This window comes from Ips typographus, linkage group LG2 (assembly GCF_016097725.1).
Source record: "Ips typographus isolate SLU linkage group LG2, UJ_Ityp_2.0, whole genome shotgun sequence".
Classification (NCBI taxonomy): domain Eukaryota; kingdom Metazoa; phylum Arthropoda; class Insecta; order Coleoptera; family Curculionidae; genus Ips; species Ips typographus.
This window is the reverse complement of record NC_138423.1, coordinates 8,063,497-8,090,555: the sequence shown is the minus strand read 5'-3', so window position 1 is coordinate 8,090,555 and position 27,059 is coordinate 8,063,497. Positions and strand designations below refer to the sequence as shown.

Here is a 27,059-nt window from a genome sequence, read left to right as displayed (position 1 = left end):
ATGGTTCCAGTATCATCGAACCACATAGCAAACCTGTCCGAAATTGGAGGGGGTGGAATGGTCTATACATAGCTTTGTGGTGGCAGAGAACGTTCCTTTTCCCTGCAAACCACGACAAGATCAACACGTTTGATAGCCATATCAAGTATGGTCAGCAGACTGGGGAAATAATCATCCATTAGAACTTCAACGGTAAGTTTTTCTAATTGTTGTTGGTTTAAACAACGTAGAATTTCCAGGTTCGTTGTAATATTTAAAAAAAAAACTGATTTAAATTTATTTGCTCCATGAAATTCCCCATTCTATTGAATTTTTAGTTTTAGAAGCAAAATTCTATTACGAAAATGGTAAATACAAATGTCTACTATATTTCTAAACAAGTTTTATCTCAAAATCACATGGCTAACCTACTTTACATTTTTTTTAAATTTGATGCCCTATTTTTTACTGCTAACTCGAATTCTGCGATAAATTATAGGCCTATTTGACTAATATGTTTAAAAAAATAATAATTTTTCAGATAAGCGTAAAACAATTATTTCTTTATTTAACCAAATATAACCTTAAAATAGTTAAGACACTTTTTTTAGTAAATTCCAGTGGCGTAGATATTTTTTTTATAAAATTATTGTTGTTCGATACAAAATATAAATTTTAATTTTTTTTAAAATGTAAGGTATAATCTTTTTTTAAGCCATTAAAAAGACAGTATTTTCTATCTTTACACAAAATTGTGGGCAATTGAAAATTTAAAATTGGTTAAAATCGCTAAACTAATTTTTTACAATATTTTTGACTATGGCACGAAGATATTGAGACTCAATTTTTTTTATTACTTTTTGACATCTTCCATAGAAATATCAAAATTTGCTCACTCTGTAAATTGAATTTGTTTTGCATGTCATTACGTTTAAATCGGATTTACATTAACTTTATGATTTAAAAGTGTATTTTTACTAATTTTTTACTTTTTCAGTACGTGGTTTCCTTCGGACTTCCACTTCTGAACTGTCGCAGTCAAAATTTCCACGGAGACTGAGGGGAGCCGTCCCTGGACAACCCCTACTGAACCAGGACCAGAGACGTATTGCGAAATTGTTGAAAAACTATACCACGTAAGTATTTTTGCTTTTATTTTTAAGAGAGTATCACTTGGAAACTGTGAAGCCACTCCATGAAGCTATAAAACTACAAACTGGTTTTAAATGTGTAATTTAACATATTAATATTTGTGATTATAATTTTATAGTTTTATGAGTGGATTTTCGGCAGTTGTGACGTGTAACTGTCTATTGTGGATTTATTTCGATATGTCATAATAGTGGTAACTGTCAAATACCACTCCATGAAACTATAAAACTACAAAACTTGTTTAAATCAATACAATCAGTGTAAATCAAATTATTATGCATTTTATAGTTTTATCAGTTGTTTTTTGGTAGTCTCTGACGTGTAACTGTCTATTCTGAATATATTTCGATCTGTCATAATGAAGATAACTATCAAATACCACTTCATGAAGCTATAAAAGTACAAAATGTGGTTAAAAGCTATACAAACAGTGTAAATCGTTTTATTAGGCATTTTATAGTTTTATGAGTTGTTTTTTGGCAGTTCTGACGTGTAACTGTCTATTTTGGATATATTTCGACCTGTAACAATGAAAGTAACTGTCAAATACCAATTTATGAAGCTATAAAAGTACAAAATTTGTTTATAAGATATACAAACAGTGTAAATCATATTATTATACATTTTATAGTTCCATGAGTTGTTTTTTGGCAGTTGTGACATGTAACTGCCTATTCTAGATATATTTCGATCTGTCACAATAGTGGCCTGTCAAATACCACTCCATGAAACTATAAAACTACACAAAACATGTTTAAAAGCAATACAATCAGTGTAAATCATTTTATTATGCATTTTATAGTTCCATGAGTTGTTTTTGGCAGTTGTGACATGTAACTGTCTATTCTGAATATATTTCGATCTGTCATAATAAAGCTAACTGTCAAATACCACTTCATGAAGCTATACGCGTCTTAACCGGATATCTGTCGTTACAGACTAAGAAAATGATTTACCACGCCAATTTTGAGTCGCGTATCAGATATGGCATTATTTTTTATGGGCAAAGTACTGATATTGGAAGGGTTTTTGTTTGTCAGAAAAGAGTACTTAGGATCATATTACAAATGAAAGTAAACGAAACATGTAGGGGAAAATTTAAAACAAACAACTTAATGACGGTTCATGCCATTTACATACAGGAGTGCATTTTATATTTTTTTAAAAATAAGTTAACGTTCCAGCAACATATGCCACAGAATAATTATGTAACGCGAAATCTCGAATACTCTTTTCCTAGGCACAGGCTTACGCTATACGAGCATGGACCTTACTACAATGCTATAAAATGTTATAATAAACTACCAAGAGACATTAAACTTATCACGCAACTGAAACCATTTAAAACAGCCGTATATAAATTCCTTGTACACCTAGAACCATATTCTTTAAAAGAGTACTTAGACTAAAAGTAGAATGTTTCATTGTGTTGTTTTAGCAACTAGGCGTAGGTATAATAGAAAACAGTGTCTTTTCTGTTGTTTTTGACGTTATTTCCTTTTATGTTAACATAATTCGAAATAAAGATATTTATTATTATTATTATTATTATAAAGGTACAAAAATTGTTTAAAAGCTATATAAACAGTGTAAATCATTTTATTGTTTTATAAGTTGTTTTTTGGCAGTTGTGACATGTCACTGCCTATTCTAGATATATTTCGATTTGTCACAATAGTGGTCTGTCAAATACCACTCCATGAAGCTATAAAACTACAAAACATGTTTAAAAGCAATACAATCAGTGTAAATCAAATTATTATGCATTTTATAGTTTTATCAGTTGTTTTTTAGCAGTTACTGACGTGTAACTGTCTATTCTGAATATATTTCGATCTGTCATAATAAAGCTAACTATCAAATACCACTTCATGAAGCTATAAAAGTAGAAAATGTGGTTAAAAGCTATACAAACAGTGTAAATCATTTTATTATGCATTTTATAGTTTTATGAGTTGTTTTTTGACAGTTCTGCCATGTAGCTGTCTATTCTGGATATATTTCAACCTGTAACAATGAAGGTAACTGTCAAATACCACTTCATAAAGCTATAAAAGTACAAAATTTGTTAAAAGCTATACAAACAGTGTAAATCATTTTATTATGCATTTTATAGTTTTATGAGTTGTTTTTTGACAGTTCTGCCGTGTAGCTGTCTATTCTGGATATATCTCGACCTGTAACAATGAAGGTAACTGTCAAATACCAATTCATGAAGCTATGCAAGTACAAATTTTGTTTATAAGATAAACAAAGAGTGTAAATCATATTATTATGCATTTTATAGTTCCATGAGTTGTTTTTTGGCAGTTGTGACATGTAACTGCCTATTCTAGGTATATTTCGATCTGTCACAATAGTGGTCTGTCAAATACCACTCCATGAAACTATAAAACTACAAAACATGTTTAAAAGCAATACAATCAGTGTAAATCAAATTATTATGCATTTTATAGTTTTATCAGTTGTTTTTTGGCAGTTACTGACATGTAACTGTCTATTCTGAATATATTTCGATCTGTCATAATAATGACTCTGATAGTTCTGTCAAATACCACTTCATGAAGCTATAAAAGTACAAAATTTGTTTAAAAGCTATACAAACAGTGTAAATCATTTTATTATGCATTTTATAGTTCCATGAGTTGTTTTTGGACATGTAACTGTCTATTCTGAATATATTTCGATCTGTCATAATAAAGCTAACTGTCAAATACCACTTCATGAAGCTATAAAAGTACAAAACATGTTTAAAAGTAATACAATCAGTGTAAATCAAATTATTATGCATTTTATAGTTTTATCAGTTGTTTTTTGGCAGTTACTGACATGTAACTGTCTATTCTGAATATATTTCGATCTGTCATAATAATGCTAACTGTCAAATACCACTTCATGAAGCTATAAAACTACAAAACATATTTCGCATTTTATAGTTTTAGGAGTTGTTTTTTGGCAGTTGTGACATGTCTATCCTGGATATATTTCGATCTGTCACAATAGTGGTAAGTGTCAAATACAACTCCATGAAGCTATCAAAGTATAAAACATTGCCTAAAGGCAGTTCAACCAGTACAAATCATATTTACTGTTGGTTTATAATGTATCAATACAATTTTGACAGTTCTGGGGATTTGTGGTAGACTGTCCAGTATAGGAAATGATAGATTATCTTATCTGATATCAGGAAAAATAGAAATTAGCCTAATTTCCTTAAAAATCAAATATAGAGCAGTAAAAAAAGCAATGTTCTATTCACACTTGTACACCCTGTATATCCATAACAAAACAACTGTCGAACATAATTCATACATATAGTAAACTTGGGTTATTTTTTGATGCACCAGCAAACTTATCTATCGTGCAACACCCTGTATAACTATTTTTGCAAAGTTATTTGTTTTTCAACTTGATCATTTTTCCTACAGCAAACTAATAATCAACGCCATCAGGAAATTGAAAATCAACATCAACCAACTGCTGATAGACGAATCAACTGATAACGCACCATTTTTTGGTGATTCCATACTTTCTTCCAACATTCCAAACAGCCTGGGAAGATGCAGTCAGTTACAAATTGATCAACATCAATCAGGTAAGAATCTATAATTGTTTCCTCAACATTTGGTGGCGGTTTTCGTTCATGCTTTACAATTTCACTTTTTTCTGTCTCTTTTTACAGTAGCAGTAACTAAAGACAGAAACATTGATTTTTTCTTAAAAACAAAATATGTAGTAATGTAGTTTAAGGGCGATAATGTGAATAAGGGTCTATTTTTTCCTGAAACAAACAAGGATTTTATTATGATTTTTTGTTGCAAATTGATTTTAACGCCAAGTGAAAACAAACCTTATTTTCTTTGAAAATTAAGCCGTTAATTGCACTGAAAATTTTCCGGTTAAAAGACTGTTTCTGTCTCTTCCTCCCAGTAAGTATAATCCCTAGTTTTGTTTAAAAAAGCATCATCAATTTTCTTAAAATCTAGTGAAATCATTTTTTTTTAATATGAAATTTTTTTCTTCCAGTAGTGGAGTCTTTGGGAAACCATGTACGGGTTCTAATGCTGAAAACTTGCCTGCAAAAGTCCAATTTGGATGTGAACAACGATGTTCTGTTCACTCTTCAAATCAGGTATGTAAGTAGTTTAAAATTGTTTTTTTTTTGCATTTAAAGTGTGTTTTTTATACAAAAAATATGATACAGTGTCATTTAAAAGTTTAGAATTTAAATCCACAAAATTATTGATAATCTTCTTAACGAATTTTTATGTTTAATAATAAAGAAATTATCAAATGAGATCAATTAACTGTAGTATTGGGACACCCTGTATACGTAAAAGGTGAACGTTTATGAGGATGATTACTTTGCATCACTGTAAGGGTTGAATTTATTTTATTAAAGTGACTAGTTTCATATTTAGGGCATCATCAAACTCATACAATAAAACTTCTTTCAAACGACAAAATCTGTTTTTGTTTTACTTGTTTGATGATGTTTAAATAATTTTTGTTAAAATTGCAATTTTTGAGTTTTCCATTTATATTCTTATTTAAACTCCATCGTTGTTTTTCCCTTAAGGGCCTGTTTACGGAATTACAAGACAAAAAGTGATAGCACCAAACTGCTATTTTTAAACTAACTTAATATTTCAACTGAGCATAGCTCCGTTATTTGAGGATTTATAAAAATGTATAAATACGAAAATTTGTAGATAATTTTATCCTCTACAAGATTGTATTAGTGCATTTTTGCCCTTAAGAACCTCCTTGAGGAGTTATAGGGCAAAAAGTGACAGGGTGCACAGATTTTCTAAACTAACGTATTGTTTTCAACTGCGCATAGCTTCAATAGTTGAGGAGTTGCAATTACAAATTGCGAAATACACGTCACGTGACGTTGATAATGCGAATTTTAAACTTGCACCACTCTAAAAGCCAGTTATTACCTATCAAAAACAGTCACGTGACTTTTAAAATGTAGTTTAAACGTTAACAATTTAGTAAATCCAATTTAGATGCTTTCAAAAGCTGAAACTGTAAAATACACGTCACGTGACGTTGATAATGCAATTATAAGCTTGCAACACTGTAAAGGCTCGTTGACACCTGTCAAATCAGTAAAGTAACTTTTAAAACCTACTTTGGAAGTTGAAAATTTAATAACTTAAATTTACGACAGTTATGAAAGCTGAAATTGTGAAATACACGTCACACAACACTGTAAAAGCCAGTTATTCACGTGACTTTTAAAATGTAATTTAAACGTTGATAATTTAGTAAATCAAATTTAGATACTTTTAAAAGCTGAAATTGTAAAATACACGTCACGTGACGTTGATAATGCAATTCTGAGCTTGTAACACTGTTAAGGCTTGTTGATACCTGTCAAATTCAGTCATGTGACTTTCAAAATGTAGTTTAAATGTTGAAAACTTGATAAATTAAATTTAGACAGTTGCAAAAGCTGAAATTGTAAGAAACATGTCACGTGACTTTGATAATCCAGTTTTGAGCTTGCTGTAACACTGTAATTTGGAAATATCTTAGTCTTCAGATCAATTTAACAACTTGACACTGCTTTTTTGACAATTTAACGGTGTTCATGTATATTTTTAATGTGTTGTCAAAAGTTAAAATAATTTTGTTTTTGACAATTTCTGACACTATTTTTCTGTCGAAATGGAGTTAAGGAAAGCAGTTTGGGGCACCCTGTCAGTTTTTTTCTTGTAACGCCTTAAGGAGAACCCTAAATGCAAAAACACCTTGACACAATCTTGTAGAGAATAAAACACTTTTTTGTAACTCCTCAAATAACGGAGCTACGCTTAGTCAAAATGAAGTTAGTTTAAAAAAAAACAGTTTGGTGCATTATGGTATTTTTTAAAGTCACGTGACTATTTTCATGTTAAAAATGAGATTCATAATGTCACGTGACAGTTTTAAATGTCAAAATGTTATTTAAAAGGTCAGTTGACCGTTTCTAAGTTTGAATGATATTTTTAAAGTCATGCGACATTCAATCATCAAATTTAATTTTAAAGATCACGTAGCTGTTTTAAATGGTGAAATCGTATTTTAAAGGTCACGTGACCGTTTCAAAGTTTCAATGATATTTTTTCAAGTCATGCGACTCTTTAAAGACTTAAAATATAATTCGTAATGTCACGTGACATTTTTCACAGTGGAAATAGGCACGTGACAATTTCAAATCAAGTTTCAATGATATTTTTTAAAGTCATGTGACTATTTAAAGACTTAAAATGGAATTCGTAATGTCACGTGACAGTTTTATGTGTCTAAATGTTATTTGAAGGGTTGCGAAACCTTTTGTTACTTTGAATTGATATTTTTAAGGTCAAGTGCTTCTTTTAAAATTAAAAATGGAATTTACAATGTCACGTGAGAGTTTTAAATGTCAAAATGTTATTTGAAGGGTACGTGACGTGTTTTTTAGTTTAAAATGATATTTTTTAAAGTCATGTGACTCTTTAAAGGCTTAAAATAGAATTCATAATGTCACGTGACATTTTTCACAGTGCAAATAGGTAGGCACGTGACAATTTTCAATCATCAAATTTAATTTTAAAGATCGCGTAGCTGTTTTAAATGGTGAAATCGTATTTGAAAGGTCACGTGACCGTTTCAAAGTTTCAATGATATTTTTTAAAGTCATGTGACTCTTTAAAGACTTAAAATAGAATTCATAATGTCACGTGACATTTTTCACAAGGGAAATAGACACGTGACAATTTTCGATCATCTAATTTAATAATTTTAAAGATCACGTAGCTGTTTTAAATGGTGAACTCGTATTTAAAAGGTCACGTGACCGTTTCTAAGTTTAAACTAATATTTTTGTAAAATCATGTGACTCATTTATGACTTCAAATGGAATTCATAAAGTCACGTGACAGTTTTATGTGTCAAAATGTCATTTGAAGGGTTGTCAAACTTTGTTTTCAGTTTGAATTGATATTTTTAAGGTCGCACTTCTTTTAAAATTAAAAATGAAATTTATAATGTCACGTGACTGTTCTAATGTCAAAATGTTATTTGATGGGTTGCAAACTGATATTTTTAAACTCACGTGACAGTTTTTAAGTTTAGACTGATATTTTTGGAATCACGTGACTTTTTTTAAGGTTCAAATGGTAGCGTAACTATTTTCAATCATCAAACTTAATTTTAAAAGTCACATGACTACTTTTTAACGTCAAAATGGATCTTTAAGGTCACGTGATTTTTTTAAGAGTAAAAATTCATGATTTATTAAGTATAAAATATGTAACATCCGGTGATTGAATTAAATTTAGCACTGCCTTGAAATAGCCAATTTTAACAGAATAAGACCTTAAATTCGCCCTTAAAAGGCAAATTTCTATTATAAGTTGGCAACGCTGCTAAGAACTTGAAAGAAAATTGTCATATCACCTTAAAGAAAAGTCACATCAAAAATATACAGGGAAAAAAATATACATATCAAAAAAGTAAAAATTTTATGGATAGAATTACTAAATCTAAAAATTGTCATATCACCTTAAAAAAAAGTCATTATCAAAAATATAGGGAAAAAATGACAAAATTTTATGGATAGAATTAGTAAATTCAAAAAAATGTCATATCACCTTGAAGAAAACTCATTATCAAAAATATACAGGGAAAAAATGTCAAAATTTTATGGATAGAATTAGTAAATCCAAAAAAATGTCATATCACCTTAAAGAAAAGTCATTATCAAAAATATACAGGGAAAAAATGTCATATCACCTTAAAGAAAAGTCATTATCAAAAATATACAGGGAAAAACTGTAAAAATTTTATGGATAGAATTAGTAAATCCAAAAAGATGTCATATCACCTTAAAGAAAAGTCATTATCAAAAATATACAGGGAAAAAATGTCATACCACCTTAAAGAAAAGTCATTATCAAAAATATACAGGGAAAAAATTTCAAAATTTTACAGATAGAGTAAATCAAAAATTTCTATTTGTCTTTTGCTTATACGTCATATGACAGATGTCTAATTTGACTTTTTCTTTCTTTTACAGCCAACATCATCAACCTTCTTGGCTGTCATACGTCAAAGTCTGTATGACCTCTACAATAATTAAGGCAAGTAACATGTTCAGGCTGTATACTCGTTTATCATAGTGTAATCGTCTGTGATAATTTAGTTTTTAAGTTTTGTTTGTGTGTGATAATTAGGCCCGTTGAATATTTGCTCATTTTGCCTTTAAAAGTCTGGTTCTGCAACCAATAACACCATCAGTTTATCTGTCATTTTACTTTTGACAAAGCACAAATGGTAATGTTTTCACACTGTCACTGTTATAAAGTGTGTTAGTATCGACTTTATATCTGAGAGTTTTTAAAAGCATTTCCAATGATTATTAGTGTTTGCACAAGGTTTAATTGACCACTTATCATTTAATAAGCGACTGAGTTGTTCTTTTTTGAACTTTATTCTGAAGGTCCTGAAATGACAATAGACGAGCAATAGACTATACAGTTATTCTCATCTCGGATTTTGTTTCTTCCCACATTGTCTGTGATATTTCAGTTAGCGTTTTTGTTTAGTTTCCCATTCGGTTATTGTCCTCGTGACAAAACCGTAAATCCATTTGTCTTGCACCAACATGCAACATGTGGCCTTAATTAGAGTTAATAGTTTTGTGCCAAATTAGAATTTGTCTTCCTTTTGTCTTCCACCGTCCACATGTCATTTAGTTGCAATAGCTTTCGGTTTTATTTTTCCATCACTAAACACAACACGTTGGCATACCAAAAACGCGTTTGTTTAATGGATCCAATTGCTGCAGCCTGCTAATACATCCGCAGGACAAGGGATTCATTTGTGTATAGTTAGTTAGTAAGGTATAACCGTAGGATTAGGCGAATCCTTTGGTCCGAAAGAGTCAAACTCTTTGTGATGGAATGCACCTCAGCAAAAAGGTCTAAACATTGCGTTGAATCTAGGAAATTGCCTGCTTTCAACCTCTCCTACAATAGTGTAACCGAATATGGGAGCTGGTGTACCCAGCCTGAATCACTGTGAATACTTTGTATCTTCCGTCAGTGTTTTGGATAATTTCTGATGGGCCCAAGGCCAACATAAATATCCAAAAACGATTGTGAAAGTAATCAAGGTAATTGTAGTGATTTGAGTTGGGCCATTTTGGGGTAATCCTCCCCTTCAAAAAAAAATCCGTTAAAGTCAATAGTAATTTGGTAATAACCGTTTTGTTTCAAACCTGGTCAAGGTGTGATAGCTAGTAGTTTCCTAGATTCGTGTTGGTTTTAGTGATGTAGGGTTAACAAAAAGTAACTCCGTTACAGTTTTTATTTTTTTTTACCGGACAATAGTTGATAGTTCCTCGGAACTTTTGTTCCCTTCAGCAGATTTTTAGTTCAAATTGCACCCCTTTTTCCCTTCTAGTAGGGGACTTACAAACACTTCTACTTTTGTTTTCCACCAACACTTTTTACAATAGAAAACCAGGACAACCTTCATTGTCTGTCAAGACTTAAAAAAAAAAACAGTCGCCCAAACCAGACCGGAGACCGCCTTTAAGTCAGTTAGTATCTGCGAAAAGTGTGGACCCTTCCAAGTGTTCAAGTTCTACAGGAACATTGTTTAGAAAAATGTTATCGACGAATTTTGATTGAAAACCCAGTTCTGTACTAGTTCAGCCAATAGCAATAACCAATCAACCAGATGCGCATTTTGAACTAGTTAGGAATTGCAACAGTAATCAAATTAATTTCATAGGTTAGCCCTGCAATAGCACACTAAAGATATTTTACTCATCTTTTATCAAACGTCGTATGAGTAAAATCACCGATAAAAGTCATCCATATGGGCTAACTATAATAACATAGGGCCACCAAAAATAGAAACCAATTTCCACCATTTATTTTGTATGGTACATAATAATTAGGTGCTTATTTTTGTGAATAATTTACACCAACACCAGTGAGGATTAGCTGAAATTCATCCAAATATGTGATGACGTCGATGACATTTTTTGAAGTTCTCTTGTCTCCCCTCCATGAGCAACTTGAAGGTGATTTTGCTTGCATTTGTTTTTACACTAAACTGTCAAATTATGTCTTTGTGCGTAAAAACGAATGCAACCTTTAAAACATCATAGTAGGGCAAAGTGAGCAAATTGACAACTGATTCTAAATTCTGTACTTTTTTAATGCGTTAACGTGACTGATTTGTTAAATCTGATATTAGCTAATATAAGATCCATGCAATATGCTATTTAATTTTGTTTCAATCCCTCCTAAATGTCCCTAAAACATTTTCAGGTTAGGATAGTTGGAGGTTAAGTCTAAAAAATCAGTTCATTTGATGATACAAAAGTTTTCATGTTGACAGTCTCATATTAGCTGATAAAAGATCTGACATTTTAGTAAGTTATACATATTGGTGGGATAAAACAAAAGCCGGCCATGTAACTGACAGAGAAACATTGATAATTGCGCGTACGAGACAAAGAGAGAAAACTTAATAAAAAGTCTAGTAAAACATAATTTTGTTATTGGCCTATTGGCATTAAGTTTAAAAATATACAGGGTTGCCAACGTGACTCCAGCGTTGCCGCATCTACATGATATCAATAGCAACAATATTTCTTGATTTTGTTGCTTAATCTAGACAGTTGTTGTTCTAATAAGATTCTCTCTAAATTTTGGAGGAAATACCATCGTTAGATCTCAAAAAGTAAGATACGAACATGTAAACCATCTCTCGTCCTGACCATTATTTTGACAGTTCCAGTCTCGTGACTGTCTAATTTAATAGTGTACCAGTATCACGTGATTGCTGTTACAGATGTCAAATTTAACTTAAATTACACCGACACACATAATAATAATAATAATAATAATAATAATAATAATAATAATAATCTTTATTGTGCAAAATATATCTACATCTTACACAAAAGGCTGCCATTCGCAATAGCGTTCTTCCATGGAGCCCGCAAGTAGCATTACAATAACAATTCACATACAGAAAAAACAAAATATCCCAAACCACTATATATAATCTGACTTAATGATTACAGTTTTGTAAGTACAATCAAACATTGCGCATTTCTTCAAGAAATATGTTTTTTAATCTATTTCTAAGTATCGTTTTGGAATAATTTATTAGTGGCTGATAGAGTGCTGAGTTCAATATTTGAATGGACACATATACATCTGAAGCAGTTTTCTTGAAATATTCGAAACAAATCGTGGTTTTTAGCTTTTTGACCATTATGTTGACAGTTGTTACGTGACTGTCTAACTAAATTGTGTTCTTTGACATGTGACAACTGACGTTTACACATCCATACTGTCAAACATTGCCCTGTGTGAGCAAAAAGCTGCAGGAATCTCATTCAATTAAAAACAGTTTTCTTCGAAATACATGGTTTTTGATAGTTGTTGTGCAACATCTGGTGACATCTGTACTCAACTCTATGAGTTAGTAAGTACAGATGGCGTTCCCAAATCTAGAAACAGCCCCACTAATGCCGCATCATTCGGTAAACACCGATCTGATTGGTTAAAAATGGTGAGGTTTTGAGTACAGATGCAACCAGATGTTACACAACAACTATCATTTCTGGCATGCAGTTGACTATACTGGAATGAAGGTTTTGTTCTTTGGTTATCAAGCCCTATAGCCTCTCTGATGAGCCGTAATACGGCGAAACCGGTCAGAGGATTGGGATTGATAAACAAAAAACAAAACCTCTCCATTTTTAACTTGGTTTTTTACTTCAAGACCATTCTATTGTCAGTTGTCGCGTGACTGTCTAGTTAAGTAGTGTACCAATATCACGTGATGGCTGTCACAGACGTTACAGTTCGTTCAACCAAAACATTAAGCTGCAAAAATAAAAGTTCAGTACATTTTCTATATTGTTCGACACAAGACGTGTTTTACAGCCTTTCGATTTGACAGTTAACAAGTTACTTTCTAGGTAGTATCACGTGACAATGGAGAGAAACGTCAAAATTGACAAACTTCGACCAGTTTGGCCATAAAGCTCTAAAAAACACTTTTGTTGCAGCGTTAGACACAAAATGTGTTTTAGAGTTTCATGATCCCTAATTTGGCAGTTGACACGCAAATGTCTAAGAACATGGTGTTTTGGTATCACGCAACAACTGTCATAAACGTCAAAACTGATAAACTTTGCCCAGAAGCTCTAAAAATCACAGTATAGAACAGTTTTTTTGAAGTATTGACCTTTATTTTGACAGTTGTCACGTGACTATCTAATTAAATAGTGTACCAGTATCACGTGATTTTTGTCACAGACGTTAACGTCATTTATATACTATTTCAACAGTATTCACGTGATTTACCAATTTGATCAGTAAATTAATGGGTCTAATTGAATTTTGCTTGAATAATATCATTTTCCTGTCATGTCTGTCATTAATTTCAAAAGTTATAAATCTGAATCGCTACAATTTTCATGCATCCCCTGTCTAGTAACGGTACTGACGGAGTGTAAAATTTCCAGGAATGAGTTTAGCAGTTCTTTACGAACATTTTATTTGAATGATTTGAATTAGTAAATCCAAAAAAATGTCATATCACCTTAAAGAAAAGTCTTTATCAAAAATATACAGGGAAAAAATGTCAAAATTTTATGGATAGAATTAGTAAATCCAAAAAAATGTCATATCACCTTGAAGAAAAGTCATTATCAAAAATATACAGGAAAAAAATGACAAAATTTTATGGATAGAATTAGTAAATCCAAAAAAATGTCATATCACCATGAAGAAAAGTCATTATCAAAAATATACAGGGAAAAAATGTCAAAATTTTACGGATAGAATTAGTAAATCCAAAAAAATGTCATATTACCTTGAAGAAAAGTCATTATCAAAAATATACAGGGAAAAAATGTCAAAATTTTATAGATAGAATTAGTAAATCCAAAAAAATGTCATATCACCTTAAAGAAAAGTCATTATCAAAAATATACAGGAAAAAAATTACAAAATTTTATGGATAGAATTAGTGAATCCAAAAAAATGTCATATCACCTTAAAAAAAGTCATTTTCAAAAATATACAGGGAAAAAATGTCAAAATTTTACGGATAGAGTAAATCAAAAAAGACCGGAAATAGACTAGTTAAGAATTTTTTAAGATATTGCTATTTGTCTTTTGCTTATACGTCATATGACAGATGTCTAATTTTACGTTCTTTTACAGCCAACATCATTAACCTTCTTGGCTGTCATACGTCAAAGTCTGTATGACCTCTACAATAATTAAGGCAAGTAACCTGTTCAGGCTGTATACTCGTTTATCATAGTGTAATCGTCTGTGATAATTTAGTTTTTAAGTTTTGTTTGTGTGTGATAATTAGGCCCGTTGAATATTTGCTCATTTTGCCTTTAAAAGTCTGGTTCTGCAACCAATAACACCATCAGTTTATCTGTCATTTTACTTTTGACAAAGCACAAATGGTAATGTTTTCACACTGTCACTGTTATAAAGTGTGTTAGTATCGACTTTATATCTGAGAGTTTTTAAGAGCATTTCCAATGATTATTAGTGTTTGTACAAGGTTTAATTGACCACTTATCATTTAATAAGCGACTGAGTTGTTCTTTTTTGAACTTTATTCTGAAGGTCCTGAAATGACAATAGACGAGCAATAGACTATACAGTTATTCTCATCTCGGATTTTGTTTCTTCCCACATTGTCTGTGATATTTCAGTTAGCGTTTTTGTTTAGTTTCCCATTCGGTTATTGTCCTCGTGACAAAACCGTAAATCCATTTGTCTTGCATCAACATGCAACATGTGGCCTTAATTAGAGTTAATAGTTTTGTGCCAAATTAGAATTTGTCTTCCTTTTGTCTTCCACCGTCCACATGTCATTTAGTTGCAATAGCTTTCGGTTTTATTTTTCCATCACTAAACACAACACGTTGGCATACCAAAAACGCGTTTGTTTAATGGATCCAATTGCTGCAGCCTGCTAATACATCCGCAGGACAAGGGATTCATTTGTGTATAGTTAGTTAGTAAGGTATAACCGTAGGATTAGGCGAATCCTTTGGTCCGAAAGAGTCAAACTCTTTGTGATGGAATGCACCTCAGCAAAAAGGTCTAAACATTGCGTTGAATCTAGGAAATTGCCTGCTTTCAACCTCTCCTACAATAGTGTAACCGAATATGGGAGCTGGTGTACCCAGCCTGAATCACTGTGAATACTTTGTATCTTCCGTCAGTGTTTTGGATAATTTCTGATGGGCCCAAGGCCAACATAAATATCCAAAAACGATTGTGAAAGTAATCAAGGTAATTGTAGTGATTTGAGTTGGGCCCTTTTGGGGTAATCCTCCCCTTCAAAAAAAAATCCGTTAAAGTCAATAGTAATTTGGTAATAACCGTTTTGTTTCAAACCTGGTCAAGGTGTGATAGCTAGTAGTTTCCTAGATTCGTGTTGGTTTTAGTGATGTAGGGTTAACAAAAAGTAACTCCATTACAGTTTTTCTTTTTTTTTTGACCGGACAATAGTTGATAGTTCCTCGGAACTTTTGTTCCCTTCAGCAGATTTTTAATTCAAATTGCACCCCTTTTTCCCTTCTAGTAGGGGACTTACAAACACTTCTATTTTTGTTTTCCACCAACACTTTTTACAATAGAAAACCAGGACAACCTTCATTGTCTGTCAAGACTTAAAAAAAAAAAACAGTCGCCCAAACCAGACCGGAGACCGCCTTTAAGTCAGTTAGTATCTGCGAAAAGTGTGGACCCTTCCAAGTGTTCAAGTTCTACAGGAACATTGTTTAGAAAAATGTTATCGACGAATTTTGATTGAAAACCCAGTTCTGTACTAGTTCAGCCAATAGCAATAACCAATCAACCAGATGCGCATTTTGAACTAGTTAGGAATTGCAACAGTAATCAAATTAATTTCATAGGTTAGCCCTGCAATAGCACACTAAAGGTATTTTACTCATCTTTTATCAAACGTCGGATGAGTAAAATCAACGATAAAAGTCATCCATATGGGCTAACTAATAATAACATAGGACCACCAAAAATAGAAACCAATTTCCACCATTTATTTTGAATGGAACATAATAATTAGGTGCTTATTTTTGTGAATAATTTACACCAACACCAGTGAGGATTAACTGAAATTCATCCAAATATGTGATGACGTCGATGACATTTTTTGAAGTTCTCTTGTCTCCCCTCCATGAGCAACTTGAAGGTGATGCTTGCATTTGTTTTTACGCTAAACTGTCAAATTATGTCTTTGTGCGTAAAAACAAATGCGACCTTTAAAACATCATAGTAGGGCAAAGTGAGCAAATTGACAACTGATACTAAATTCTGTACTTTTTTAATGCGTTAACGTGACTGATTTGTTAAATCTGATATTAGCTAATATAAGATCGATGCAATATGCTATTTAATTTTGTTTCAATCCCTCCTAAATGTCCCTAAAACATTTTCAGGTTAGGATAGTTGGAGGTTAAGTCTAAAAAATCAGTTCATATGATGATACAAAAGTTTTCATGTTGACAGTCTCATATTAGCTGATAAAAGATCTGACATTTTAGTAAGTTATACATATTGGTGGGATAAAACCGCCGGCCATGTAACTGACAGAGAAACATTGATAATTGCGCGTACGAGACAAAGAGAGAAAACTTAATAAAAAGTCTAGTAAAACATAATTTTGTTATTGGCCTATTGGCATTAAGTTTAAAAATATACAGGGTTGCTAACGTGACTCCAGCGTTGCCGCATCTACATGATATCAATAGCAACAATATTTCTTGATTTTGTTGCTTAATCTAGACAGTTGTTGTTCTAATAAGATTCTCTCTAAATTTTGGAGGAAATACCATCGTTAGATCTCAAAAAGTAAGATACGAACATGTAAACCATCTCTCGTCCTGACCATTATTTTGACAGTTTCAGTCGCGTGACAGTCTAATTTAATAGTGTACCAGTATCACGTGATTGCTGTTACAGATGTCAAATTTAACCTTAGATTACACCGACACACATCTGGAGCAGTTTTCTTGAAATATTCAAAGAGACAAATCGTGGTTTTTAGCTTTTTGACCATTAAGTATGTTGACAGTTGTTACGTGACTGTCTAACTAAATTGTGTTCTTTGACATGTGACAACTGACGTTTAAACATCCATACTGTCAAACATTGCCCTGTGTGAGCAAAAAGCGTCAAAATTGACAATCTTCGAACAGTTTGGCCATAAAGCTCTAAAAAACACTTTTGTTGCAGCGTTAGACACAAAATGTGTTTTAGAGTTTCAGGATCCCTACTTTGGCAGTTGACACGCAAATGTCTAAGAACATGGTGTTTTGGTATCACGCAACAACTGTCATAAACGTCAAAACTGATAAACTTTGCCCAGAAGCTCTAAAACCTGAAGCTCTAAAAATCACAGTATAGAACAGTTTTTTTGAAGTATTGACCTATATTTTGACACTTGTCACGTGACTGTCTAATTAAATAGTGTACCAGTATCACGTGATTTCAACAGTATTCACGTGATTTACCAATTTGATCAGTAAATTAATGGGTCTAATTGAATTTTGCTTGAATAATATAATTTTCCTGTCATGTCTGTCATTAATTTGAAAAGTCATAAATTTGAATCGCTACAATTTTCATGCATCCCCTGTAAAATTTCTAGGGATGAGTTTAGCAGTTTTTTACGAACATTTTTGCTCTCTTTTAAACTTTTCGTAACAAAGTTAACTGAGTTATTTAGAAAAACTGGTTTTCCCTGTAACTCAATTATTTTTGGGAGTTCAGGGAGGTTGAACCACTCAAATTAACCGTCTAGAGCTCCTCTTTTCAGTGGTGTTGAGCAAAAAATTAAAAATTGCGTACAGGTTGATCATCAACAGTCAATCACCATAATTTTCATGCACATCCTGGATACTGGAAGCAAGATCTTTCCTGCAAACTTACGGTGCTGAATTAAGGAGTTGATTAGAAACATTTTTGGTCTCTTTCAATTTTTTTGTAACTTTTACCGTTTGTGATTTTTTAAAGAAAAACTGGTTTGGTGCAACAAATTTTCAAATCATTTGAAGTTGTGGTTTTGAAATTTGAACACCCTGTAACTCAGTTATCTTTGGGAGTTCAGGGGGGTTGAACCACTCAAATTAATCGTCTTGAGCTCCTCTTTTCAGTGGTGTTGAGCAAAAAATTAAAAATTGCGTACAGGGTGATCGAAAACATTCAATCACCATAATTTTTATGCACATCCTGGATACTGGAAGCAAGATCTTTCCTGCATACTTACGGTGCTGAGTTAAGGAGTTGACTAGAAACATTTTTGGTCTCTTTCAATTTTTTTGTAACTTTTACCGTTTGTGATTTTTTAAAGAAAAACTGGTTTGGTGCAACAAATTTTCAAATCATTTGAAGTTGTGGTTTTGAAATTTGAACACCCTGTAACTCAGTTATCTTTGGGAGTTCAGGGGGGTTGAACCACTCAAATTAATCGTCTTGAGCTCCTCTTTTCAGTGGTGTTGAGCAAAAAATTAAAAATTGCGTACAGGGTGATCGAAAACATTCAATCACCATAATTTTTATGCACATCCTGGATACTGGAAGCAAGATCTTTCCTGCATACTTACGGTGCTGAGTTAAGGAGTTGACTAGAAACATTTTTGGTCTCTTTCAATTTTTTTGTAACTTTTACCGTTTGTGAGTTTTTTAAGAAAAACTGGTTTGGTGCAACAAATTTTCAAATCATTTGAAGTTGTGGTTTTGAAATTTGAACACCCTGTAACTCAGTTATTTTTGGGAGTTCAGGGAGGTTGAACTACTCAAATTAACCGTCTTGAGCTCCTCTTTTCAGTGGTGTTGAGCAAAAAATTAAAAATTGCGTACAGGGTGATCATCAACAGTCAATCACCATAATTTTCATGCACATCCTGGATACTGGAAGCAAGATCTTTCCTGCAAACTTACGGTGCTGAGTTAAGGAGTTGACTAGAAACATTTTTATTCTCTTGCAATTTTTTTGTAACTTTTACCGTTTGTGAGTTTTTTAAGAAAAACTGGTTTGGTGCAGCAAATTTTCAAATCAGTTGAAGTTGTGGTTTTGAAATTTGAACACCCTGTAACTCAGTTATTTTTGGGAGTTCAGGGAGGTTGAACCAATCAAATTAACCGTCTTGAGCTTTTCTTTTCAGTGGTGTTGAGCAAATAATTCTACCTGAAAAATTGCGTACAGGGTGATCGAAAACAGTCAATCACCATAATTTTCATGCACATCCTGGATACTGGAAGCAAGATCTTTCCTGCATACTTACGGTGCTGAGTTAAGGAGTTGACTAGAAACATTTTTGGTCTCTTTCAATTTTTTTGTAACTTTTACCGTTTGTGAGTTTTTTAAGAAAAACTGGTTTGGTGCAACAAATTTTCAAATCATTTGAAGTTGTGGTTTTGAAATTTTAACACCCTGTAACTCAGTTATTTTTGGGAGTTCAGGGAGGTTGAACCACTCAAATTAACCGTCTTGAGCTTTTCTTTTCAGTGGTGTTGAGCAAATAATTCTACCTGAAAAATTGCGTACAGGGTGATCGAAAACAGTTAATCACCATAATTTTCATGCACATCCTGGATACTGGAAGCAAGATATTTCCTGCAAACTTACGGTGCTGAGTTAAGGAGTTGACTAGAAACATTTTTAGTCTCTTGCAATTTTTTTGTAACTTTTACCGTTTGTGAGTTTTTTAAGAAAAACTGGTTTGGTGCAACAAATTTTCAAATCTGTTGAAGTTGTGGTTTTGATATTTGAACACCTTCTAACTCAGTTATGTTTGGGAGTTCAGGGAGGTTGAACCACTCAAATTAATCGTCTTGAGCTCCTCTTTTCAGTGGTGTTGAGCAAAAAATTATATCTGAAAAATTGCGTACAGGGTGATCGAAAACAGTCAATCACCATAATTTTCATGCACATCCTGGATACTGGAAGCAAGATCTTTCCTGCAAACATACGGTGCTGAGTTCAGGAGTTGATTAGGAACATTTTAGGTGTCTTGTAATTTTCTTTTTGAGTTTTTTAGGAAAAACTGGAGCAACAAATATTTAGATCAGTTGTAGTCTGAAATTTATGGTTTAAAGGACAATCAGGGACAAAATCACTTGTAAAAGTGCTATAAGAAGTGTATTGTTCTAATAATATTTTTTGAATCCTCGTTTAAAATATTATCCGATAACCTGAAAAAACCTTACAAAATTTGATACAGTCAGGGAGAAAAAAGGGTGTCAAATTTTGAACTGCCAAAAACACAGTATTTGTAATTTACCGGTCGAATTTTCCTGGTAAAGTAAAATATTTAGTTACCGGTAACATCACTACTATTAACTTACCCTCTAAACTCTAAACCATAACTGAATATTATTGTTTTTTTTCAGATCGTTACATGGACAACCTAAGTGCATTGGAAAGACTGTGGTAAAGTAGTTTTAAGTATATAAAAGTGCAATAGTACTGCTGTCATTTTCAGTTTAAATCAGTTCAAAGTTACTAACAGCTGCAATAATATAAGCTGGATTTTAGTTGAGCAAAGTAGCCACTCACCATTTCCTCCATTTCCACGTTTTGCAGGTACAGTTTAACTTTAATCTGGAGTTTAAAACTTGAACTTAAAACTTTGGATTGACACTAAACCGAACCTGTAAAACTGAAGTTCAGTTGTTCGCGTTGAAGAGTAAGTATCTGCTTCAACTAATTTGACTGAAAATATTTTCTGGTTCCTCGAGAACTTTTTTCTGAAAGATGCTAAGATGGGTTTCAATAGTTTCACCTAGTTTAAGGACTAAAGTGCCATTCTCCCACTTTTTTTCTTGTTTTTAATTGCACCCTTTTCAAGACAATAATGAATGTTGTATACTAGATGTTTTGTGTATGTGTTGTGCTGTGCACCCAGCATTATATACAGTGTTAGATTCGTGTTCGAAAAAACGGCGTTGCCATAGAATTTTTTCCCTTAACACCCCTTTAATATTATTATTTTTTTTAATTTAATTTAATAACAACATTGAAACATTCTTGCATTGCCATCCAAAAATGGGTAGTAGCCTATAAGTATGTATATAGTTAGTTTTAAGTAGGCCCAAATCTGTATGTGGATATTCTGAAAAAAAAAAACAGAATAGCATCACTGTATATGGCCTATTTGAGGTTATATTCTTGAATGGGATATTCAGGGATGTTTGCCACTGCAGGTTCAGCCGATACCCTTTTGAGGAAAGGTCTAGAAAAAAAAAAACCAAAAAAATCTAAAAAATATGACCTTACTGGTAAATGCAAGTAGTATTCAATGATTGACCAAACGACGTCGTTTTAAGGACAAAGTAAAAAGTAATGACGGGCACTCTTTATAGAATCTACATATCATTTCAGTTAGCTTTCCGCTTTCAGGGGCCTGAACCCTTTAAACGCCCAGTAGGTTCGTTGTTGAGGTTGTGTTGAGGTAGGATCAATATTTCTGTAGATGCAGAGTTTCCCACCTCAAACAGACAGCCATCAATGTTATTAATACTTTGATTAGTTTGTGGATTATGGCAAGTATTGGAAGCAATTGATTGGAGTCAGTTGGGCAGGGGAAACTCCACACCCACAGAAATAAGGGACTTGCAGCAAGTTTTAAACGGTTTTATTGAGGCAGGATCAATATTTTTGTAGATGCAGAGTTTCCCACCTCAAACAGACAGCCATCAATGCTATTAATACTTTGATTAGTTTGCGGATTATGACAAGTATTGGAAGCAATTGATTGGAGTCAGTTGGGCAGGGGAAACTCAACACCCACAGAAATAAGGGACTTGCAGCAAGTTTTAAACGGTTTTATTGAGGCAGGATCAATATTTTTGTAGATGCAGAGTTTCCCACCTCAAGCAGACAGCCATCAAGGCTATTAATACTTTGATTAGTTTGTGGATTATGGCAAGTATTGGAAGCAATTGATTGGAGTCAGTTGGGCAGGGGAAACTCCACACCCACAGAAATAAGGGACTTGCAGCAAGTTTTAAACGGTTTTGTTGAGGCAGGATCAATATTTTTGTAGATGCAGAGTTTCCTACCTCAAACAGGCAGCCATCAAGGCTATTAATACTTTGATTAGTTTGCGGATTATGACAAGTATTGGAAGCAATTGATTGGAGTCAGTTGGACATGGGAAACTCAACACCCACAGAAATAAGGGACTTGCAGCAAGTTTTAAACGGTTTTGTTGAGGCAGGATCAATATTTTTGTAGATGCAGAGTTTCCTACCTCAAACAGGCAGCCATCAAGGCTATTAATACTTTGATTAGTTTGCGGATTATGACAAGTATTGGAAGCAATTGATTGGAGTCAGTTGGGCAGGGGAAACTCCACACCCACAGAAATAAGGGACGTGCAGCAAACTTTCACGAGAACGTTCCTACTAGCCGTGGAGAGGGTTTAGATCTCACCCTTTCTTTTGCCCACATTTTCCCTCTGACAATAACCAGGATACGTCCTGGCTTTTAGGCCTAAGGCGGACAGGAGCATCAAAAAGCTCTGTCCTAGCGTGAAAATTCTAAAACTGTACAAAACACTTCCCTATAATAGCGTCAACCTGTAAATAGTACATAGACAAGAAGTGTCCCTCATTCTTTTACAGTTTCTGGCATTGTAAGCTGGATTTGGTGTCTAGCAGCACTGCGCTTGTAGTACAGTCTAGTAGTAGCTTCCCACCATGTAATGGCACTTTATCAACACTCAACAAGCAGTTTTTGGAAATTCTTTTTGGATTTCTAGAAACCCCTACCATCTTTAACCACCACTATACAATAACAATAGTTTATTAAGGCTCTTTCACTGTCCATTAAGTTGGACTGATTTTCTTTTTGTTTTCTTCACCTTTTGACGGAGGTTTTGGTGAATCAAACTTGACATCCTGATTAGTTAGTATCTGACAGTTAATGCTTCAAGTTTTTTACATCTTCAACCGCTGGCAAGTCCAACTGGATTCCAGCTTATAACACTGCAGCTGGATGGTACACACAAAATTAAAAAAAAAAAACAGTAGTACAAACAAATTTTAGTTTTAAGTTACTTTAAGTTGGTAAATGTGATTCCATATAACACAAATATTAGATACATGACAATACATATACCTACAATATGCTTGGCATAATCCACTTATTTGCATACTTCTGGTATATACTGTTAAGTACATCAATGGAACGTTCAATTTCGAATAGATTTGTCACATCCCTAGCAGATAGGTCAGAAAAGCAGCTTTCAGCTTTCAGCAAACATTCACAAACTAGCAAAGCTCTAGCATCCAAAAAGTACAACAAAAGTTCTGGATCATTTAAGAGCTAAAAGCAGCCGTTTGGCTGCTACAATGTGTCAAAATCTGCTGTAATTTACGCAAATGTGGACAATGGAAAATGCCAGGAATATTCCTTTAATATGCTTTTTGTGCTATCTGATCTCTGTACTATAATTTTGACTTTTGTATCAAGCTTCATTGTTATAACAAAAACGTTAGTTTACGTAAAATCCTGTGTTGTCTTCATAAGTAAAAATGTGTGTGTGATTGAGATGATTCACAAAGTTTTCCAGGTTTTCAATGCAATTAACTACCTTTTGACATGTCTTCCCGGATTTCCAATGTGCATTGATCCCGCGGTTTATTTGCTAACAAATCATATAAAACTTCCCTGTACAATTCGGTAAACGACACCGTAATTGTAAAATCTACAGAGAAGTTGTCATTCACCTGCTTAAAAATTTCATTGATTGCCCTAGGTATCACCCCCATATAGTTACTGTCACCACCATCGTATGAGGTACCCATTGTATGGGTTTTGCCTGACCCAGTTTGACCATAGGCAAAAATAGTAACGTTTAGTCCTAAAAAAACAATCACAGAATGAACAGTTTTATTGGGTGGATGGCAAACTGAATGAACTGTTGCTGATAAAACTTCATATTGAGAATCATGTCGCGGTGTTTTTCATCTTCAATTCAACTAATTTTAATCTGATTATACCTTCAAATAAGTTTTTTAACAGGGGAGCCACACATCTGTTGTACAACTCATCCTGTGATGTGTCAGCGCCCAAGACATAATTAAATGTAAAGCCTTTATTATCTAAGGTCTTGAGCACTACTTGATCATTTTGTGAGATCACTTCCACAATTCCCTTGCAACCTCTTTCAATCTCATGGGATATTAGAGGCCTAACTCGGACCGCCACTTTTACTGCACAAGGATCAGTCATATTGTCTTCTAAATGTTAAATTCCAGTATTTTCAACCCAATCACAGATCATATTAATATTGTTATTCTGATAGTTAGTAAATGTGAGGAAATTTTCAATTTTTCTATCAACAAACTTTTTTTCTTAAAAATCATGCAAAAGTAGAAAACTAATATAATGTATGCACAGTCTAGAACCTACATCCACCAAGTTTCAAGTTGATGATAAAAAATTACTAGAAAAAACTTACCCGTTTGCTTTTTTTACCAAAACCACTTTATGATGAAGGTAGGTAGTACACCAATTTAAAGACGATTACAAACCATTCAAATTAAATAAAATAATAACGAACAATTAAATAAAAAACATCCAAAAGGAAATCTAACAAATTCTTAAAACTTATTTTCGACAGTTATGGTTTTCTTTCAAATTTTCAAGAGGAGAAATAGCAAAATCCTCTGCAACAAATAAAACTGTTGAAATATCTTCAAATCAAACACAAAACACAAACTTAAAATAAAAAATGACATTAGACATTTACCTAACACGTCAAGTCAACTATTATTTTCAATTTTCAGTTTAAAAGCTTTGCTGGACCAAACCTGGGTCACATGACTTGACTATCACAAAATTTGAAGTCAAGTCACGTGGCCCAATATCAATGAGCGTATTCTTTTTCTTCTGATGACAATGAAATAGATCGATTACTAATCGAAAAAGAATTACTTAAACCAGAGACAAGTTCTTGTTTTTAAACTTGTCTAATAAATGTTCATTTTGTCCATAGCATCGACTGCAGTTTAAATACTTTAATCTTGAATTCTTTGTACTGTGTGTTAATATCTTCTGGAACTTTAATTCATTGTTATTATTTTAACAATAATTATATTAAATAACAATAAATGTTAAGGTTAACATTAGTTTTATATGAATAAGTATAAACAATTGAAATTAGATCCATCCAAATGTATTTTTATTTGTAATAAAAATATGAACATATAATTTTCTAAAAGTGTTTTATTATCAACGTTAGAATCCATTCCCGTTGTTCCTAATTTGCGATTGGTCAAAAAAAATCAGCAAGCTGACCAATCACTAAATATCCACTGTGCCATATACAGGACATTACAAATAATAAATAATTTTCCTCAAAAAAGCAGACAAATCTGTAGAAAAGCTTTAAAATAGCACAAAACTCTTTCAGAGATGCAATTTTTTTACTTTTTTTTGAATTCACGTTCTAGAGATTTTTTGAAGCTTTTAAACTGCTTTAGACTCATAGTGAAGATTTTAGACTGTTTTTAAAACTTTTAAAAATGTTTTGAACTACTTAAAAAGCATTTGGAAGGTTTTTTGACAGTTTCTGGGATGCTTTAGAGGCATTTGGAAATTCTTAGACGGTGTTAGAATTTTTTGGAAGCTTCTAGACTGTTTTGACCTCTTTCGAAAGCTTTTAGACTAGTTGAAGAGCATTTGGAATCTTTTAGACTGTTCTAAAAGTCTCTAGATTGTTTTGAACGGCTCCCGCCTGTTTTAGATGCATTTTGGAGTTTCTGTAGTATTTGAAATCTTTCTAGACTACTTTAGGAGCAGTTGGAATGTTTCTGGAAAGTTTAAAAAACATTGAAGGTTTTGGACTGCTTTTAAAGCATTTGAAAACTTATGGACGACTCCACAAACTTATGGAAGCTTTTAAACTGCTTTAGAAGCATATGGAAGCTTTTAGACTACCATGAAATTTTTCGAGAGCTTTTAGACTAGTTGAAGATCATTTGGATGCATTTAGAGTGTTCTAACAGCTTTTGGAAGCGTCTAGACTGTTGTCGAAGACTTTCGACTGCTTGAGAAGCATTTTGGAGTTTCTGTAGTGTTTTAAAACCTTTTTAGAGTACTTTAGGAGCATTTGGAAAGTGTTTGAACAGTTTAAAGAGAACTTTCTTCGTTCTAGAAACTTTTGGAAGCCGTTAAACTGCTCTAAACGCATACGGAATAAGCGCAAAAAGAATGAAACTAAAGATAGCAAAAAAGCATGAAAAAAATCTGTCAAATGACGTATTTTTGCGTAAATCGTTCACATTTTAGATGTCAAAGGTTGGTTGCTTTTATTATTTAAAAAAAAGCAAAATTTCTAGAAATCCGGATTCTGAAAATGAATATTTTAAACAAATTTTTGGAATCCTGATTAAATTTCCTATCCAATCGGCGTTTCAAGATAAGAAATAGGTACTCCCTCTGGTCATCAGTTTTGAAAACAGTTTCGGGCATTCCAGGCTGTCATTTCTCCGTTTATTTACATTGATTTTGGTTAGGTTAGGTTAGGTCAGTGTCATATTATTTATAATGGTGGTTAGGTTAGGAACGTTTCAATATCTGAAAACACAAGATTTGGTACAATCAGTGAGAAAAGCGGTGTCAAAATTTGACAGAAATACAGTAATAGTATAATAAGTAAAGAGTAATTTAGCAGTAATTTACTGGTTTCTGGTAAAATAGAACATTTACTTTACCGGCAATTTACCTACTGCTATACTAATTTTGCGTATGCTATTGAGTTAATTTTTCTAGAGGCGAATTTGATTTTCTAAAATTTTTCCTGCAATTGTGATGAGTTTTAGCTTTTTCTACTTAAGCTGTTTGCAGTTATG

At 32.8% G+C, this 27,059-nt stretch overlaps 2 protein-coding genes across 2 annotated transcripts; one reads left to right on the top strand and one right to left on the bottom strand.

Annotated features, from left to right (window-relative positions):
* LOC145740585 (uncharacterized) lies at positions 1 to 25,416 on the top strand. Its single transcript, XM_081996140.1, has 8 exons — positions 1 to 60; positions 183 to 192; positions 977 to 1,115; positions 4,560 to 4,726; positions 5,158 to 5,263; positions 9,182 to 9,245; positions 14,367 to 14,430; positions 20,589 to 25,416. Exons 1-7 carry the CDS (start codon positions 1 to 3, stop codon positions 14,427 to 14,429), a joined length of 609 nt encoding a protein of 202 aa, XP_081852266.1. The 3' UTR covers position 14,430; positions 20,589 to 25,416.
* On the bottom strand, positions 23,787 to 24,435 carry LOC145740578 (chromosome-associated kinesin KIF4-like). Its single transcript, XM_081996127.1, has 2 exons — positions 24,204 to 24,435; positions 23,787 to 24,064 (listed from the first exon to the last, which is right to left on the bottom strand). Exons 1-2 carry the CDS (start codon positions 24,433 to 24,435, stop codon positions 23,787 to 23,789), a joined length of 510 nt encoding a protein of 169 aa, XP_081852253.1.
* Positions 25,417 to 27,059: the final 1,643 nt, after the last annotated feature.

Coding starts and splice junctions, on each gene's coding strand:
- LOC145740585 (XM_081996140.1), top strand. CDS start 1: ATGGTTCCAGTATCATCGAACCACATAGCAAACCTGTCCGAAATTGGA. Junction 1,116..4,559: donor TTGTTGAAAAACTATACCAC/GTAAGTATTTTT, acceptor TTTTTCCTACAG/CAAACTAATAATCAACGCCA. Junction 9,246..14,366: donor TGACCTCTACAATAATTAAG/GCAAGTAACATG, acceptor GTTCTTTTACAG/CCAACATCATTAACCTTCTT.
- LOC145740578 (XM_081996127.1), bottom strand. CDS start 24,435: ATGACTGATCCTTGTGCAGTAAAAGTGGCGGTCCGAGTTAGGCCTCTA. Junction 24,065..24,203: donor GTTAAAAAACTTATTTGAAG/GTATAATCAGAT, acceptor TTGTTTTTTTAG/GACTAAACGTTACTATTTTT.